The sequence below is a fragment of the Peromyscus leucopus genome, chromosome 11 (assembly GCF_004664715.2).
Source record: "Peromyscus leucopus breed LL Stock chromosome 11, UCI_PerLeu_2.1, whole genome shotgun sequence".
Lineage (NCBI taxonomy): Eukaryota > Metazoa > Chordata > Mammalia > Rodentia > Cricetidae > Peromyscus > Peromyscus leucopus.
The window spans coordinates 39,578,007-39,597,908 of NC_051072.1; the positions used below are offsets into that span (position 1 = coordinate 39,578,007).

The following is a 19,902-nucleotide window of genomic DNA, read 5'->3' on the forward strand; positions in this document are numbered from 1 at the left end:
GTTAACCATTTAGAATTGTAAACATCATCCTAAAAGTTCATGCATATCAAAGCTATGAGTAGGATTTAGTATAGGAAGATAAAAATATTAGTAATGATGCTCACTAAGCATCTATCCCCATAAAACACACTCTAATTTACACATAATTGTGCTGGAGAAAACCAGAAGCCTAGGTACTAGTCTCAGGAAATTAGGTAACAGGGAAGTGGAAGAGAATATTAAGCAAGTTATCTAAAACCACACAGCTGGCAAAGTTAGAACTCTCTGCCTCAGCAGTCTGGTTTCTGACGGCTTAGCTGCTTTCTTTTAAGTCTCACAGTACCAAGGCATTGGGTCAACTTTGTAAATCTCACTTTGAGTGGACCAGAAAAATGCCAATGAATTTTCAGAATGAAGATCTACTTGGTAAACACAGGACACAAGTAGGAGAAAATGGAGGGCTTATTAAACTAAAGCTTTGTTAAAAGCACAAGAGGTCTAAAATATTTGCCAGTGGCTCTAGTTATGACATATTTATTGAATAGCCACCATTTGCCAACCATTATGTGAAAGCATGGCTATACCAAGATGAGTAGAATAGGACCCCAGCTCTTTGGTGGGTAAATCGAAAGACATATATAAGGCAAAAAAGGAAGAAAGACAAGAAAAAAAAAAAAAGCAAAGATTCAGGCTGAGGCTATCCTAGAATGATGGATGACAGAAGGAAGGTGTACCTGCAGTCAAGGTCTTTGCACTCAACATACCTAACAAACAAAAGTATTGCTTTGGTATGGTCCTTACTCCAGAGGTTTACAAAGACCAAAGCCTAATAATCTTAGAAGCTCAACTACGGTATAGAGAATGAAGTAGCTCATCATTAACATACTATATAACCATAACTGTTCACTAGATCTCTCTGACCATTTTCCTTGGAGCAGAGCTGAGCTGTGTCCCAGCCTCTTTTGAAATTAGATGTGGGTACAGAGCTGAGTTCTAGATGAGGCAAACAAGCCTCCTCAGTGGTCTACGTGCTTCTAGGCTTGCCTCGTAAGCACTCACTCCTACCATCATTCATATTATTTATCCTTATTCAGCACTGGCTGACAACCCTGGGAATTCTGTTTTGAATGAGAGAACCACAAGATGATAGGATCCCATGTCCCTTAAGCACTCTAAAGCAAGCTGTCTTCCACAAAAAGGCAGAGGCAAGTAAATGCCACTCACTGTGTCAAACCACTGAGATTTGGAGAGTGTTTTATAGAGAAATAAGCTCTATAAGAAACAGATTCCTTCCAACATGATTTTTTTCAACTAGAGTGTAAATGACTTAGAACCAAGAAATAACTCTTGTTCAACTTCAGAACCATTACACAAAAGATATAAACATTCAAGCTAAGTGCATTCTAATTGATATGCATGGTAAGTGAAAGGGACACCAAGAACAGTAACCCCCATTCTCAGGCAGGACATGCAAAGCATGTATTTAAGTTGCTGATGATTTAGGAAGAAGTAGGAGATGTGAATACAATGAGATACCAATTGGGTTTATGTGTGCATGTACATTTTGAATTATACCTTCAAAATGCTGTAGAGTATACATAAACACATTGTGTCCATATATGAAGTTATTAATAAATAATTGAAAGAATTCTGTCTTGTGCTTGGTCCAAAAAGCCTGAAACACAGATGAGATGGTTGTTGGAAGATACCTGTGTCATATAAGAAAGCCTCGGGCTCACTGAAATGAAATGAAATCACTGGGATGCCTCTGGGATAGTTTCAGTCTCACAGGGAAACCCTTTCCTCCTGAGTTAATTAAGGATCCATGTATATCATTCCACTTCCATGGCTCTCTTTTTACCACCTGATCTGGCTGAGAACCCAGAGGCCAAAACGGAATACGAGTAGAAACCGTGGGCTTGGAGTTTCTCCAAACACCACCAGGAAAGGAAGTGCCATGGATTTCAGAAGAAAGCCTGTTTGCATGAGATTTCCTGCCCTCCTTATACTCAACATGTCCAAATATTTCAGATAACCTTCAGCTGAACTCTAGGCTGCTTCACATAGACTGGAATCAAGCAGTGAGTGAGGCTTACTCTGTCAGCAACACATACAATCTTAGGAAATATAATAATAAAGCTGATAGAGGACACCCAAAGGCTGGTCCTACTTCTTTGTGAACTGAAGCCAGCCTTTTTGCCAGGCCCTCAGTACCTGGTCCTGAGCCAAGGCCCTCCTTCCAAGCATCACCCAGTGTGTGTCCTGCCTTTCTCTAGTCCACTGCTTGTTGCTGACAAATTTTCCAACAGTATCTTCCTTCCTCAGAGGAAATCATTATTTCCCAGATACAATTCTTTTAACCCTTAAAAATCCAGCATTTGTCTTGTCCCTCATATGCCCACTATCTCCAATGGAACTCAGAGTCACTGTCATCTAGGTAAAATCTTGATGACAATAGGAACCCTTCTTTAGTCAGACATGGAGCTATTTAAAATTAACATCCTGGGATTGGACGTGTCTTTGAGTGTGACATGCCTTTTATTTGCTCTGTCACTGACTCTGATCTGTCAAATTAACGTATGACTGGGTGCAGCCATGCCACTCAGTTAGATCTGGGTTCCCTCTACTTCTTACTGCTTCCTTCCTTGAGTCTTGTTTCTGTTTTGTTTTGATTTCAAACACTCTGGCTTGCTTGGGGAAACGCTATGCTATAGAAAATGTCAAAAGTCCTGGCTGGGGAGACGGGGGGGGGGGGGGGGGAGATATAAATACAAAACCTTCAAAGCATCCAAATTCAAAGAATATGCTAAGAGTACCAAGTAGTGCCTGTCACTTCCTGTAGATTTCCTAATCCCGTTCCTCTTTCTGCAGAGGCATGATGAAGATTTTGAACGCAGTAACATGGGGATTAGGAGGGCACATCTTTACACACTACTATGAATATCCCTGTTCAAATGGTTATCACAATGAAGACAGCTAAGTCTGATGACGCTCGCCTCCGTTCTGGTCCTCTCTGGGAAGACAGTTAGGAGAACCTGGCAAGGATGTTAGCTTAAGAAATCAAAGGAAGCCACCACTTAGGTATGGGAGTAAACCTACATTCTTTCTTGACATCTGGAATCCAATTTTCTTGTAGGAACTTGCAATAACGACTGAGCTCTGAGAACCACCCACCTCAATCACTCCTGTTACCTATCTCTAGGATCCCTGCCCTGACGTGGGCATTGGTGGGACATACTATGAAGGTAGATTACTTCCGATAAATCACAGGAACGGAATGATGATCCTCCACCCCACCCCCAAAGCCGCCGGGAGGAGCAAAAAGCACTGAGCCGGTATGGCCAACATTTCAGTGATCAGTGCAAACCTTACCACGTATGTGCTACAGTGAAGCGCCGCTGCTTGGGGATGTTGCTATTCAGAAGCATCCTGCGCAGGAGCCTGGGGGAATTCCTGGGAGAAATCACCGGGGAGAGCTTGGGAGAAGCGGATTTCCTCGCCGTCTTGGACTTTTCGTGCTGCAACAGGTTTTCCCTCAGGGATTTCACAAGATCCTCGTTGAGCCATGGGTTTGGAACATGCGGATTATCCACTTCAGGGACTGTAAGGGTGTCCGGGCTTGTCGTCTGCTGAGCCATTTTCCTGGTCAACTTTGTACAGTTGGCCACAATCCAGGACAACGTGGTTGCCTGGCCTGTATCCAGTGAGTCCCTTGATCCGAGTCTGAGGAAAATGTCCTGGGAAACAGGTCGGATCCAGCTGCTGTTAGTTCATTCCGCCCCTGCCTCAGTCTCTCGGCAGGCGGCTGGGTGTAGACCAGGCGAGCGCACTCCCCCGCCGGAGCCTGTTCAACGTCACCCTCCTCCCCCAGCCCCAGCCAAAGATCACTGACGAGCTCTGGAGGCTCCGGAACATGGAGGGAAGCCACCGCGCTAGCTTGGCTTTTGTAAGCCCTGCAAAGCAGCCTGTTAAACTATTGGAACTAATGCGGCGCAGCTGCTCCAGTGACTTCTGCTTATGTACATAAAAAGTCCTGGGGGGGAGGGCTTAACCATCAGATGCCTGCTACTCCTCTGTTTGGCCAGCCTTTCCATTTGCTTATTCTGAATGCAAAGGAAAGAAAAACTTGGAACTTGACCTTTCTCTCCACCAGGGGCTATTTATCGCCCTACGGTCTACATTCATAAAAGAAAATTGCTGGTCCTTTGGTTTGGCTCTCTTCCTTCCTTTTCTTTCTTTCTTTCTTCCTTCCTTTCATATCTCTCTCTCTCTCTCTCTCTCTCTCTCTCTCTCTCTCTCTCTCTCTCTCTCTCTCTCTCTCTCTCTCTCTCTCTCTTCTTTCTTTCTTTCTTTTCCTTCCTTCCTTTTTTCAAGGGAAGACTAAACAATCAGCAGCTAAACAAGGAGGAATGTTTCCCTGCTTCCTAAAGTCAGTTTCATGTATCCTATGAGACAAATCACAGAGAATAACACGGACTCCCCCTCCAGATACAAACCAAAGGTTTCAGAACGCTATGCAGAAGGGACAGAGGGTGACTGTTGGGTTTTACAACCTTGTTAATTATGGTTCTTTCAAAGCACCAAGCAACACCATTTAGACCCACAAATAGTATTTGTAATCTCTTTGTACTTAAAGTAGTCTGCTCCTACAAGGGATCCGTAGTTTTCAAAAGAATAGTTAAACACAACTTTTAAGGTTTCAATTGTTATGTATGTTATACATAATTGATACATTCAACCACAAGAGGGTAAAATAAATCGTTTTTCATAAATTCTTGTACTGCCTTTTAAAAGAAGATTGTAATTGTTAAAAATATAGCTTCAATAAACTTATTCAGAGAAGGTTTAAAATAAAGGGAAGAAAGCATTTTCTTACCAGAAAAGGAGTGGAAAATGATGTTAAAACAACTAGGTGAGCAATAAAACCTATTTAGTTGCATTGTGTGGAGCCTGGAATGGTGGGGAAAAAAAACAGGAACCTGGCACAGGGTTGGTTCCAGCAGCCTGGAGACCTTTGGGGGGTTCTCAGATTGTTTTACACTTAGATAAAACAATACCTTGTCGAGGACCTACAAAATTCATCCAGCCCAAAATTGGAGGCTGAAAAAATTAGAGACAATGATTGGGGGGGGGGGGGACTCTGAGATGGTGTGAAGTGGAGAATCGCTATAGTCACTGTTAACCTTAAATGGCCCTATGTTCCCCCCCCCTCCAGGCCCCTGCTGCAACTTCAAATTTAAATCTTTACCTTTCAAATGGTACAGATATGGAAATGATACTCCAAGGTTTTGTTCACCAAAATCTAAGCTCAGCGATCCCATCCATCCCTCCTGATAACAGATTTGCAGCAATTCACTGGTATGTACATGGTCTAATCTGAATGCTTCATGCAAAGATTGAAATTTAAAGAATTAGGTGTGATTATTTTTATTCCTAAGGAACTGTTATCAATACAAACGTTTTTCACAATCTGCAACATTAAATGACAACATTCTTCAGTGGAATAAAAGACAGTCATCTATGCACATTATATCTACTGACATGCTGCAGAAGACTATAATAATTATTTTGAAAGCATTGATATACACACATATGTACACTTATTTATATAAAGTGAGCTGAGAAGCTAAAATTTCATTAGGACTTATACAAAATGGTTGTATGGTACTTGACCTCAAGGAGTTTATTTCAATTTAAGTTTTAAAAAAAAAATGCTTAGAAAACTATACCAAAATACTCAGAAAGTCATCTAGTCAGGCACACACACACACACACACACACACACACACACACAGAGAGAGAGAGAGAGAGACGCATATTCTGAGAATTATGTGCACATGTAACAAAGAAACCATTAAAGACACAAAAGTATGAGGATTAAAAATTAATATAAAATCTACCATAGCCCATACTCCAATGGATGGTCCTATGGCCATGCACACACTGGAGTTACTAATTTGACAGGTTATTCCAGCAGGTTAAATGGGAGAGGAGCACGGGAATAGAGACTCAGGCCAGTGGTTAGGGCCTGTGCTGCTTTTAGAGAGAACCCAAGTTTGGTTCCCAGACCCAAATGGGGCTACACACAACAGCCTGTAACTCCAGTTCCAGCTGATCCAATGCCTCTGGCCGCCAATGGCACCCTGCACTCACATATTAAGACAGAATCAAACACACTCAAACACACACACACACACACACACACACACACACACACACACACACATTTTAAAATAATAAAAAACTAATTTTTAGAAAGAAAAAATGAAGACATGAGTGAGGAGGGAGACATGGTCAAGGGGTCTATGGGGAGTTGAAAGGCAGTGTGGGTATTATCGGAATACATTGTATTCACGTGCGAAATTGTCCAAGGAGAAGTACAAATGCATTTAAAAAATAATGGACAGAGACAAGACAGAAATGCAGACCTGCGAGAAGCGCTACAGAATACAAGTGCAAAATAAAGCAAATTTGCCAGAAGACCAAAAAAAAAAAAAAATCAGCATCTAGCAGTCAGGAATATAAAATTAAAAATTCAGATAATAGGACCCAGTGTGGTGGTTCAAGTCTTTTCTCCTGGCAGTAGGGAGGTAGAGGCGGGCAGGGATTTATGTGTTCCAGGCCAGCTATAGCTACATAAACAGACCCCTGTCTCAAGGAAACAAACAAAAAATTCAGAAAATAGAATAAAGCAGTTTAAAAACAAAGCAAAACAGGATGTAAGAAAATGGACAAAAATAAAATGTCAGAACAACTCCCTCCTGTTTAAGGACAGTTTATTTCACATAAAGGTTGTATTTCCTTTGTACCAAGCCTACTTATGGAGTCCTCTGTGGAGAGTAGCAAATAGCTTGACACTGTCCTTGTCCTCAGGGAGCTTACATTCCAAGGACAGATAGCAAGGACAACACATTTGACAGAAAAGGGGCCAGAGAAAATCTTTGGGGCAGGAGATATTTGGAGTCTAGTTCTAGGTAGACAGATTGATGTCAAGTGACCAAATAAAAATCTATTACCAACAATCAAATGGGCTCTGTTGGACCAATCATGAAGTTTAGGCACACCTAGATCCTGGTTCTTGCTTTCAGTGAGGATTTCAGCCCAGACTAAGGCTGCTAACAAAAGAAAATTAGGGTTGGGGAGATGGCTCAGTGGTTAAGACCACTGGTTGCTCTTCCTGAGGACCTGAGTTCAATTCCCAGTACCCACATGGCAGCTCACACCTGTCTGTGAATTCCAGGGGATTCGACATCCTCATGAATACATGCAGGCAAAAACACCAGTGCCCAGAGAATAAAAATAAATCATTTTTTAAAAAAGGAAAAGCAATCATTTAAACTGTGGTCTCCTCTTCAATGGCCTGTGATGCCCATGCTCATAGGGACAGGGCCCACTGCTGATTATTAGAGCTAAGCTAAACTGGAAGAGCCATTGCTTGTTCCAGCCTCACCAAGCCTGACATGAACCAAGCCTGATGAAGATGTTTGGCCAATCTCCCACTGCCATGGGTCTAGGGAGGGGGTGGGGCAGGTGTTGGTTTGATTCTCATGTAGATGCAGGACTGAGGGCCTCTTCCAAAGTCCCTATATTCACTGTTGCTTAGTTCCACCTCCTAGTTGCTTAAAATGATGGATGTATATGATGCTTTCTAGAAATAAAAATTTAATTATTAATTCTTTTTTATTTTTGCAATTCTCTGCTACCCCCCTTAAACTACTAGAGAAACCCTGCTGTGTGGTGAAATCACACTTGAAAGTCGCTGCCTCATGAAAATCAAATTGTTAACTGATGAAGAGGTCTGGGAAGTGGGTACATTTGGATAAAATGGTGGCGATGTTCTTCATAAAAATGCCTGGATCCAAGGATGCTCTTCCAACAACAGCACTCTGCTGTCTGCCTTTTACCCAAAATCTCTTACAAATTAGCTCTAGGGAACTTGTCTGAAAAACACAGTACTGCAAGTAACAGCAAATAAGGTCTTAGGTTTTAACAAGTAGAAATTTGGACATAGATGAAGTACTTAGATAACATCACCATCATCCATACTTGGAACAGCAGATAGCATCTCCTAGACACCTCTTGGTGAATTTTCAAAAAAAAAATTTTAAATTTAATATATTTAAATTTAAATATATATATAAAATTTGGAAAGGACTATATATATATATATATATATATACACACACATATATATAAAACATTGATATATAATATATTTAAAAAACACATTTGGGGTCCTTACCAAATAATTCCAAAATATGTTGTCTAATTAATTATTCATAAACTGTAAAACAAAGGAGAGAAGATTTATGAGGATTCTGGGACCAAGTAAGTGTGCTTGTCTGTACTCAGGTGAGTGCTGGGTTTCCCACAATTGAAAAGGAAACAATGATGTGGCTCATTCACAAGAATGGACAAATTGAAATGATTTACACTTGACTAAACAGCATTGTTTGCTTCTCCCAAGTTTGCTTTAATTAGGTAAGTAGGCAGTGAAGTGAGATTGCATTCTGATTGCCACAGAATGGGTCAGGCTATGCTGCGTAGTAGCTAAGCGGGTGTGGGCTCTGTTTGGAATGGAGAAGCTTGATTTGGACCCCAGCTGAGCTTCTGTGCGTTCTGTATTATTTTGGCGGCTCAGTCCATTATATTGTGAAACAGTCATGTCTATATAATAACATTTGCATAAAAATATGGGGTTCAGGGGAGATGATCTGGTCGGTAAAGTGCTGGCCATACAAGTGTGAGGACCTGAGTTCACATGTCCAGCATCCACATTAAAAAATAAGTAACTAAAAGTCAAGTATGGCAGTATGCCCCTGTTGTCCTAGCACTGGGAGGGTGGAGACAGGAGAAGTCCCTTGTGCTCACTGTCCTGCTAGTCTTGCTGAATCAGGGAGTTTGAGGTTAAGGTTCATTGGGAGACCTTGTTTCAAAAAATAAAGTGGAGAAAGATAGAGGAACACAACAAATATCAACCTCTGGCATCCACAGAAGAACACGTGTGTGAACACAGGCACATCCCACACACCCACACACTGCAAGGAGTGTCTAGTACAGGATGAGTATGCCATAGATAGTCCATGTAACGAAGATTCACATTTAGTAGTTATAAGTTATATGCCGGGAATTTTGCATTTTATTTTACTTAATTCTTGCAATCATTGTAAGAGAAACACTATTTTACAGCTAGGACCATAAGGGCCAAAGGTCATTATCATTCAACAGCTGGTATACTTGGGCTCTAAATCTGTGTCTACAAGGTACCAGAGTATCCTGTTTTGACTTTATGCTACATTGTGTTTAAAGAAGAGCTGATCTGATATTTAAATCAATTATCCCCACTACTATGGAAAGTAATGGTCCCCTAAGTGCTCTGAATTCTTGTTCTAGTTAACAGAAAATCTGCCCTTGGCTGCACTCAGAACATACACTGTGACAACCCATGAAGCCTGCCAAGTCATGGAGTTCTTTTGGAGGCAAGGCAGCAGGGGGTGGAATTCCTGGGTGGTTTTTTTCCATCTATATATCTGTACTTCTTTAATGTGATGGCATTTTAATTAAAGTCCATAGTAGTTTTCCGCTTTGCCAAATAATATATTCCAAAATTATTCCATCCTAAACTTTCACCACAGTTTACCACACTGAGTTCATATCATTAAAAATTATGGTGACACAATTGTAGCATCCCTATATCTAAAGGCAGAGTAGAATACTATAGAATGAAGCTTTGGAAAAAAATCTCACCATCTAGGCTAGCTTGCAAGAGATCTTTCTTATCTTCCTTCCTTCCTTCCTTCCTTCCTTCCTTCCTTCCTTCCTTCCTTCCTTCCTTCCCTCCTCCCCCCTCCCTCCCTCCTTCCTTCCTTCCTTAATTCTTTTCTTTCTTTCATATTTATTTTATTTGTATGGATATTTTGCCTTCGTGTGACTATCTATGCCTTTGGAAGCCAGAGAGGGCATCAGATTTCCTGGAACTGGAGTTGCAGGCAGTTATGAGTCACCCTGTGGGTGCTGGGAGCTGAACTCAGGTTGTCCAGAAGAGCAGCCAGTGTTCCTAACAACTGAGCCACCTCTCTAGTTTTCTTTTTTTTTTTTTTTTTGACAGATTTATGCCTATGTGAAATTACTGTGATTATATTCACCCTAAAGTCCTGTGTTATCCCATTCCTTTCCCTCTGAATCTCTCCTTCTTCCCAGCCATTTCCCTAGTGGCTGCCCCATAATGACACCAGCAAGTATCTTTTTGAAAATGAATGATATGCAATCCTTCCAACAAAGAGAATGAATGTGAAATATCAAATTAATAATCATAACAATTAGTTTAATAGGTGTTAAAATGAGTGTCAAATAGTCAAACAGATAGTGAAGTACAAGCATGAAGCAGGGCTTGAATGAAAGTTAAAATAGTCTGCATAAAAGAGTAACAACAGCCTGGACAAAGAAAGTGGTTGAAGGAGGGAAGAGATGTGAGGGTATTAACTCTTTACTGACTAAGACAACAAAACAAAACAATAAAATGTACTTGATACTCAGGTAGGTAATATACAATGGGATTTAAATGCAGCTAATCTGATGGCAACATGTTTTATAATTTGGAAAAGGAGGATTCTGAAATCTGTTCCTATTCAATGTGAGTTTGTAAAAAGTGGAAAGGAGCTAATGAGGAACTAATTGTTAGGATTTGTTCATTGGCTTTCTATTAGCATACAATGAAATAAGGAAGACAATTTGATTGGAGATTTCTTAGCATAATCAATTATACATACCACTAATTAAGATCCACTTAATTAATCATCAAAGACATGTTACTCTTTTCAGGCTATTTAGAAGTCATTGAGCAAGATGCATGCATGTGCTCATTTGCATTAGAGTTACATTTTACTTCACAGCTCAGTCTTGGTTCATTTTCATTAAAAGATCAAGCATGTTGAGTGTCCACAGATTAATCTAAGTATTACTATTTCATCACCTCCCTTAAAGGAAAAGTTGACATTGTATAGAAACGCTCTATCAACAACATTAAAGTGGCATGCTTACTGTACATCTGGGGGACAAACAACAATATAACCTAAATTAGTGTTTCTTCCTTTCTCCTGAAACAGGGACTTAAGACTACTAGGAGCAACAATCCCTAGTTGCTAAAAGAAACTCTGGAGTGACCCTTCTAAATGCTACTCAGACATCATAAATGACCATGGGTTTTGATGACCAACCCCAAAAAGTAAAATGTTATCATATTTTATCTTATCTGACATTTTTCCAGCAGAAAGAATAATCAAACATTTTTGGCTTCAATTTGCAGACATCCAATATCCACTATATCTGACTTATATCATTCCCTAGCCCACTCAGTCACTGAAAGGGCCACTAGGCAGAAGTGCAAGACACATGTGCACTCATTGGCACTGTCTTTTATCGCTCTATTTGGTCATCATAAGCACTCCCAAGTGGAAGACACTATGGCTTACATTCTGAAGCGAGTAAAGTTTGCAATAAAAGAAAAGTTATATAGCTTCCTCGAGATCATACATATCAAACACCTCCAAAGTTTCTTACAATCGAAAATTAAGAGATCTGCAAACTCACCCAAATAAATGACTCCCCATGTAACAACACAGAAAATCTTGGAGCCACTTTTAGACATTTTGTTCTTAATGACAATTCATAAAAATAAGGACATATTTGTTGTCTTTTCTCATATAACAGTTCATTATGAAAAAGAACATAATCTAATCTGTCTCCTAAGTCCAGAGGAATATAATACAACCATAATCCATTGAAAACCCAACAAGAAGAAGCATATTTTCCATCTCCCCATCTCTGTTCACCCACCATACATCCATCTATCAAGGAAATAGTTTTTAGGGCCTTTTTAAAACTTGCATAATGTAATTTGTAAACTTCCCATGGTCCATACAAATAACATTTGCCTCAATCCTTCTTCTGTTTCTTGGGTCTGCTTCTCATGAGATAAAATATTTCACTACAAGTATCTATATTTAGTTACTTAGAATTGTAGTTGGGATTCTTTAACGTACATAAACAACAATCCTCCAAAGACAAGCACATTTACAAGGATACGATTTTCATACCTAACTATAAGGACCCCCCTGGAATTTGTTGTTTATTGGGGACACTGACATAAGGCATTGTAAAGAGCAGGGAAGTATTCTCAATCCCACAAGCTAGTGCACTATGAACATATTAATTTCTCTCAACCTAACATTTACCAGTCTAAGGTCCTATAGATTTTAAAAGCTCAAAAATGCACACTTTAGTGTTCAGTGAATACATTCGATGAGTGAATTGTATGACATGCACATTACATCTCAATAAAGCTGTCTTAAAATAACATATTTACCCCCCACCCCCCAAAAAAAAAAGAGAGAGAGAGAGCTTTGATACAAAAAGCAAAGGCCTTAAATATTAGGTCTCTCTGTTTGGTTAAAAGTTTCTATAATGTGGGATTCAAAACTCATTGTCAAGCAGCAATATGGTCCCTTCCACTAGTGCCTAGGCTATTATAGACCACTGACTCTGCTTTAAGAGCCGTATCCTGTGTTTAGGAAATGCATGATGGAGGGGGAGACAGTGCCACACTACACAGATGCCTTACCAATCTTATGATGGCCCTGAAACTTGTAGAAATTCCTTCCCTAACTAGAAAAAAAATGAAAAAATTGTGCTCTGACATCTGAGTCACAGCTCAGGCGACAGAGTGGGAGAGCAATGCCTAAGTTAATTTAATATTTGGAATCAAAGTATTGTTTTACTTCTAAAATAGTAAAGCTGCAGAGAGAGGTATATTCACGGTTACATAACAACAGGTTTTCAGAACATCAGGACTTAACCTTTTAGGCTATTAGAGGAGACGCTGAACTCATATTTTTCAAGTATGTCTCACAGTAAACTAGCTATTTCCAGCTTACGTTACACATATACACATCCATTTTTTCTGATTAAAAAGGTAGTTGAACCATACTGAATGGTGGTCCAAATACTTCCATCATGCTGGCCGTCTTTGGATTCCAATATTACTGTGCTCCATCTCCAAACTAAGTTCATCCTCCTCTTCCATTGCTCTCTACAGGCAAAAACTGTAACCTTCATAGAGGTCATGAGAGAGGGGCACTGAGAGATAGATTATGACAGTGTGGGTTACTTGCTATACTGTGCATTAAGCCAATGAAAGACTAGAGATGTACTAAAGATGCAGGAGAAGACATTGCTGTAGAAGGTATGTAAAGACAACTTAAGGCTGTAATAATTATAGTGTTTTTCAAACTTCAGTGTAGCTGAGAATCTCTTGGAGACCATGATAAAATGCAAAGTCAGATTTAAATGTGTCAGGTGGGATTTTGAATTTCCAAATCTTTCAGGTAGTTCATAGACTGCCCATGGACCAGAAATACTACCCCATATCTATGCACCAAGACAAGTCTTGATAGATATCCAGCAAATGCTATACAATGACAACAGTATCTTGGAGCTAGGTGATGCTGTGTCTTTGCATTCAGCTATTTGTATATATTCGATTATCTCCTAATATTCTAATTACTAAATAAGTTTTATTTAGCTCTGATATTAATATTGATGGTAAACTTGACAGGATCTTAAACAAGTCTCTAGGCATGCCTATGAGGGATTACTGAGAATTAGAGCATGACAGTGAGGAATTTTATAGATTAGGTTCATTTGAGGTGGAAAGACTTATGCTAAGCGGCATCATTGCTGGAGCTGGAATCATGCACCATAAAATGGGGAAGTGAGCTGAACATTAGCATTCACTGCTCTCTGTTTCTTGACTGTGGACACAAAGACACAAATGACCAGCTGTCTCAAGCTCCTGTTGCTATGACTCCCTTGCCATGATGGACTATAAACTTGACTTGTGAGCCAAAACAAGCCCTTTCTCCCTTAAATTGCATTGATTAGGGTATTTTATCACAGCATCAAGACTAATTATGAAGATAATATAATTATATAAAATAAATCACTAGCCGTTTGTTTAAAAAAAAAAGTACATATATTCTAAAAACTAATCCAATTTTATTAGAGGTAGTAGTCAACCTCACAGTCAAGTGGGATTTACAGTCTTCCTTCATAGTATAAAGCATTGCCAATGACCAATAAAATTCACCAGTCATTAAATCTCTACCAATTAACAGAGAAAGGGTGCTCCTGTCTAGTTCCTCATACTTGCTTACAGTCAGTCTCTGGGTAATTGTAAAAATGGGCTTATGTTTTTCTTCCTAGTGCTTTCAAAGAAGTTATTTTGTCCTGGAAATGCTCAAATGATTGCTAAATTATGTGTAGCAATCTGACCTTCTTCTAGAATTACTGTTATGCTTTTGTAGCACTGGAGACTGAACAGAGGCTCCAGATATACTAGAAAAATGCTGTGTTGCAGAGCTACAGACATGATGTCATTTTGAAATTAATATTGTCAATCCTAACAAAATAACTATAAATAGATTTATCCTAATGCTACTAGACTATATATTCCAGTAAGCCCGGTAACAATAATTTATAATCTTTTAGTACGTAAACTTGGATGAAGCCAACCAGTAATTATTTAATCAGTTACCAGGGAAAATCAAATGCCCCTGTTACACCCAGAGTGATGCATCTCTGTATCGGCAGCATTTGACCAGGATTCTTGACACCCGCCTAACAACACGAAGGGACAGTGTGCCCAAGTCAACTAACACTAAGCTATCAAGTAAAAATAGACAATATTTTCTAAATCCTACCAATGTATTCATCTTTAAATTATCTACATAGCATTAGTTTCTCTCCACTGTGAGGAAATTTAAACTTCAAGCGAAACCTAAAGTTCCTATACCACACCATTCCCAGTCTTGGCTCTCTACAGAGGTAGCTGGTTATGGTTGCCTTACAGAATTTTCCATTTTCACTGTAGGGACCCCCAGCCAAAGCAGACTCAAATAAAAATGGAGCTAGTGTACTAACGAACTGAATTTTAAATTTTATCTGACTGTATTAATTTAAACTTAAGTGGGTTTATGTGACTAGTGGCTACATTATTGAACAGTGAATGGCAGGACATGTGCTGACATGAATACTTATGTGCCTATGAAGAAATGGTTTTGGAGTCTTCCCTAAAAGCCATGGTGTCATATGTCATGATCCTTTAGCGACTTCATTTTTTTTTTTTCCTGCAGCAAAGATCTCCTTTGCTATTTTTAGCCAATGCATGCTAGTCCAAAGTGTGACCATCAGCCATTGTGCTTTGGAAGGGCATTCTGATTTCCTGGTTTCCACTCTAACACAATAAACAGCCTTGTAAATCTCTGGTCATATGCTGTAGCTGATTAAAATAAAAGAATAGACGTTGGAAGTCTGATTGTTAAGTGCTAGGATATCTGCATTCTTAAAATTTTCGTAAGAGTTGCCAAATTTTTGATGATCCTGCAGACACTCCCAACAGCAGTGTTTGAGTTCTCACATTTTTCTCTCCTCAAACAGCCGAATTCATTTTCCTGTACTTACTCTCCACGTCCTTTTGTCCTTCAAGCATATCCCCTATTTTTTCTTAGGGTAGAAGTAATTAAGAAAAGCATCAGCAGCTACCATTAAAACTCAAGCTACATTTCCCCATGCTTCCAAGCCTGTGTTCAATTTTGGCTCTTTAGCAATTTCTTTTGACCAAGCATTTCCCTGTTGTGTCTCTCGTGTGATGTGACAGTATCTTCACACTGCAGGAGGCAGTGGAAGAGGAATAGCCTTAGCCTTCTTTTTTTCAGCAATTTTCTGGCACTATTCAGTAAACCATGTGCTAAACTGCTCTTGTTGTAATACAGACAGATTTTGCTGTGAGCATGGAGCCTTCTGGCCTACACCTTCATCCTCACAGAAGTAGACAAGATGTCAGGCCTGACCAGAACTTTAGCACTCCTCTTTTAAAATGCTTTCCCTGAGAATAATCAATGGTTTCTAGATGATGCCTGAAATCTGAGGCCCACTGTATCAGCGTGACCAAAAGCACACATTGCTTCATCATCAGTAACTGTTTTACATGATTAAAGAACACTTGGCCAGGAATCTAGTCTTGAGTGCCTCACTTGTCCTAGAACTGGAGATGGGCCAATACATCTTTGGGACTCAGCTTCCTTCTCTGAAATAGCAAAGCAGGAAGGTGACCACAGAGGAACATGAGCCAAAGTTGCCATTGGAGGAAATGAGGTTCTCCATGACTGCTACTGCTACTTGTCATTTGGGTTTGTTTTCATAAGAGAAAACTGAGACAACAAAATAAATAGTTTGTGACTCCACTCTTTTGTCATTGACTGAGGAAAATTTTTGTGGCATGTCTTAAAACTCTAGAAAACCATTTTTTTTTTTTTAGTTTTTGTACTCTTTCCAGCCTAATGGCTATCAAGATTAAATAGATATTAATTTGCATAATAAACATGTTTCTGTTACTTTCTTAAGTCTATACAATCAACAAAACAAAACACAGTTCCTGACTTTTCGTGCATGGTGGTATCTATGGTACAAACACTACTCACAACACATGGTGTTGGCCACGCAGAGCTAAGAAGGGGTACCGCATAGAGCAACCCTGCATCCTGCTTCCACAAACTGCTGCAACCCTTCTCAAAATACAGATAGTAAAGTGTCATCACATAATTAAAAGGTGACAAGTTCAGAGTTCTCTTATGCAATCTTTGAAATTTGAAAATAATTTACTGAACTGAACGTTTATATAATTTAATTTAAAAAAATGGTTGCTGTACCAGCTTACAAAATTCCAGAATGTTTTAAAAAGGTGCCTGTGAAGTCAGTAGTGATCAGTTCTAAAACATTGCTGCTTACTGGCCATTGGGAAAGCCTCTACTCTGAAGAGCCTGCTCTTTTGTGGTTTTCTTAAAGCTGTTGGTTTGATTTTTAGATGCTGCTTTATAGATTCTACATTTGTTTTTATCAGTATATGCATTGCCAATTTATTTCTTGGGTCTATGTTCCACGTTTGAAGAGGGAATGGTCAGGTCTAGGATTATACTGTAGCACTCACTGAGTATTCAACACATACATAGTTACATAAGGAGACCCTCCAAATCAACACTGGCATATGCAGATTATAATGAGCCCTTAGATTCTGAAGCCATATGCTGTGTTTATATAAAAACAGTACAGAGAAGGGTTATCTTTCTATAGTCATAGGGCTTGAAAATTAAGACTCCCACAGACTTGAAATTATAAAACTGTTATCATCCCAGAGAACAGAGAAGCACAGGTTTGAGATTTCCAAAAGCAACTCTCAAGTTAACACTCAAACAATCAATCAAAGGTTGTGGCTTTTTTGGCATCTGTGCTGTGAAATCAAAGCTCTTCGGGCACTTATGGATGAAGCACCAGAGGAAGGAAAGTCCCATGCAATTCTAAGTATGCAAAAGGTTCAACTTCGTCTCAGCTCTCTCAGGCTCAAGTAAAAGAGCAAAAAGGCAAATTGTACAGGTCCTGGCAGCAGGCTGTAGGGAAGGGCAAGGCATAGAGCAGGCCGGAACACGAATTTAAAGATCAGTATGGAAGAAACCAGAATGTTCATTCAATTAGCTAAACATTTGTTAAGGCAATTAGCCTTAATGTTAGTATTTTAAAACATTGTTGGGGTTACGGTTAATGTAGGAGTGTGGCAGTATTTGGGGAAGCCCATTTTTAAAGGAGTGAATCTTGTAAAAAAAAAAAAATTATTTTAAGCCAATCCTCAGGGGAGGGGACATTATTTTCTTCTTTTTAATCACTGGTGAGTTGGCCTTGACCCAGCAAATAACGCCACCCATGCTCATACAACCAATCCCCACAAACAAAAAGCACTGAAAATGGGAGAGAGACTAGCTGAGAAGATGAAAGGGTTCAGGGATGCAGGAGGCAGGGGAGGGTAATGAGAGTAAATGTCACCATAGTTCACTCTCTGTGTGTGTGTGTGTGTGTGTGTGTGTGTGTGTGTGTGTGTGTGTGTGGAGAGAGAGAGAGAGAGAGAGAGAGAGAGAGAGAGAGAGAGAGAACTGCCAAAAAATAAAGAGAAGGAAAAAGAGTTTAAAATAATTTTCATGGCACCCTATTCCAGTCTTTTTAAGATTTCATTCAGAGGGACACACTATTTGGGAAATTTTTATTTACTAGGAAAGCATTCTAGTCTCTGAATTGGCTGCAAATTATTAATTTCCTATGGCCATGTTTTCTTATTTAGTAAGCATAAAAGGAAACAAATGAGAGGATGGCACGGGGTATCAGTGACAGTTACTCTTAGGCAATGTGGCTTTCCTCTGTGACTACCTGATAACCCTTTATAGTAAAAATCTTACTAAACTATTCCTAAAAATGAGCACTTCCTTCATCGATCCACTTCTTCAGCCAACAAGCATGCAATGAATACCTAGGAATATATTGTGTGCCAACATCAACAAAACATGGAGGACTGGGTCACTTCTGTCTCAGAGTACACAGATGTGACCCACCACATAGCAGTCAAGGGTGGTAAGCTACTGAAACCTCCTTTACTGCCTGGTGTCATTTCAGAAGATGAAAATGAGGAAGCAGAATCATGACGTATGTTCCTTCGGCAGACAGGTGGCTGTTTTAAGTGTTATCTTGAAACAAATTAGTTTGCAGTGGGTTTTTATAAGAAAAACAGGAGCATAATTAGATTGCGCACGTTTTCTTAAATTTAATCCAGGCATTCTTACGTGGTTCTTTTATATTTGGGGGTTTTAGGCTAGAGTAATTCTATTCCAATACCAGATACAAAATCTGGAGTTTCACTGTATCTTCAGACATGCATTTAAGATGTTTTAATCCTATTAGCAGCCAAAGGACACTGCCTCACTTTTGCAAGACTCCAACCTTCTTGATGGCATAAAGTATGTGGTTTACTTCTGATGCAATTTCTGCGTTTGTTGCCAATGACAACGGTTGTTTTCTTCATTAGGTTTTATGTGGTTGGTCAGGTTATGTCACGAGAATTGTACTCAGAATTATGAGTCTGTTGAATGCAGCTTTGTGCTCTGATTGCAGTGGTGTGTGTGTGTGTGTGTGTGTGTGTGTGTGTGTGTGTGTGTGTGTGTGTCGGGGAAGGAGGTGGCTTTCAGTTTTGTTAAGACAGAAATACAGACTACTGGGTACCCTGAGTGACCTTTGTACCTCTGCTGGTTTCTCTCTTCTCCTCCCCTACCATCTATTTTCTAGCCTCTGGAAAATGGCACATGTGTGTCCAGAAAGTTCCACTAATCAGTTCTTTTCTGTTGCTCTCCTGTTTCTGTGGCTTCAAGAGGCCTTGAGTTGCAATCTCCTGAGTGCGTCACTGAGAACAACTTAAGTCAACTGTAATTTTCAACAGATCCTGAACACGGATTTGGAAAGATCAGGTGTTATTGAAAAGAGTTATAATGAATTCAGGCTTGAGTCCAATTGCTTCCAGCTTGTCTCCTCCCTCTGTGGGTTAACAAGTGTTTCCAAAGCCACAGGGCTTTAAGAATCCTGAAACAGCTAATTAACAGAGCTGATCTACATCATATGAAGCCTGTATGTTCCAGGCGGCTGCGAGACCTCAGCTTCCCCAGGCTATCGGAACCGTGAGGGAGCACGTGGAATTAGATTGTGACATTCTGCTCCCTGCCTGTGGCAGAAAATAACCTTCTCAACAGGCACTTTAGGTGAGAATAGTCCTTTCAACAACAACACAAAAAGGTCTCATAGCCATGACTATGAAAAAGTAAATGAACATTTCCTCATGTTCAGACTGTGAGTCACAACTGGCCTGTGAGTGGACCAAAGCCGGAGGCATTCCCTTCATATGTTGTCCAGTGAAACACAGGCTTGGGGAGAGGGTTAGCTTTGAGTCACAGTCTTCCAACAGGCAAACAAAACCCAAAGTAAAGAGGTACTGATCTCCTT

The 19,902-nt window shown here is 39.8% G+C and overlaps 1 protein-coding gene across 3 annotated transcripts in view; it reads right to left on the reverse strand.

Moving 5' to 3' along the window:
* Pde4d (phosphodiesterase 4D) overlaps nt 1-19,902 on the reverse strand; it is a 912,160-nt gene that overhangs the window by 690,772 nt on the left and 201,486 nt on the right. The window contains exon 1 of one of the 3 annotated variants that reach the window (XM_028885046.2): nt 3,352-4,208. The exons of the other annotated variants lie outside the window; for them this stretch is intronic. Coding sequence (XP_028740879.1) covers nt 3,352-3,617 — 266 coding nt within the window. The 5' untranslated portion in view covers nt 3,618-4,208. Of the gene's footprint in view, nt 1-3,351; nt 4,209-19,902 lie in introns of those variants that run through there. 3 annotated transcript variants of the gene reach the window in all.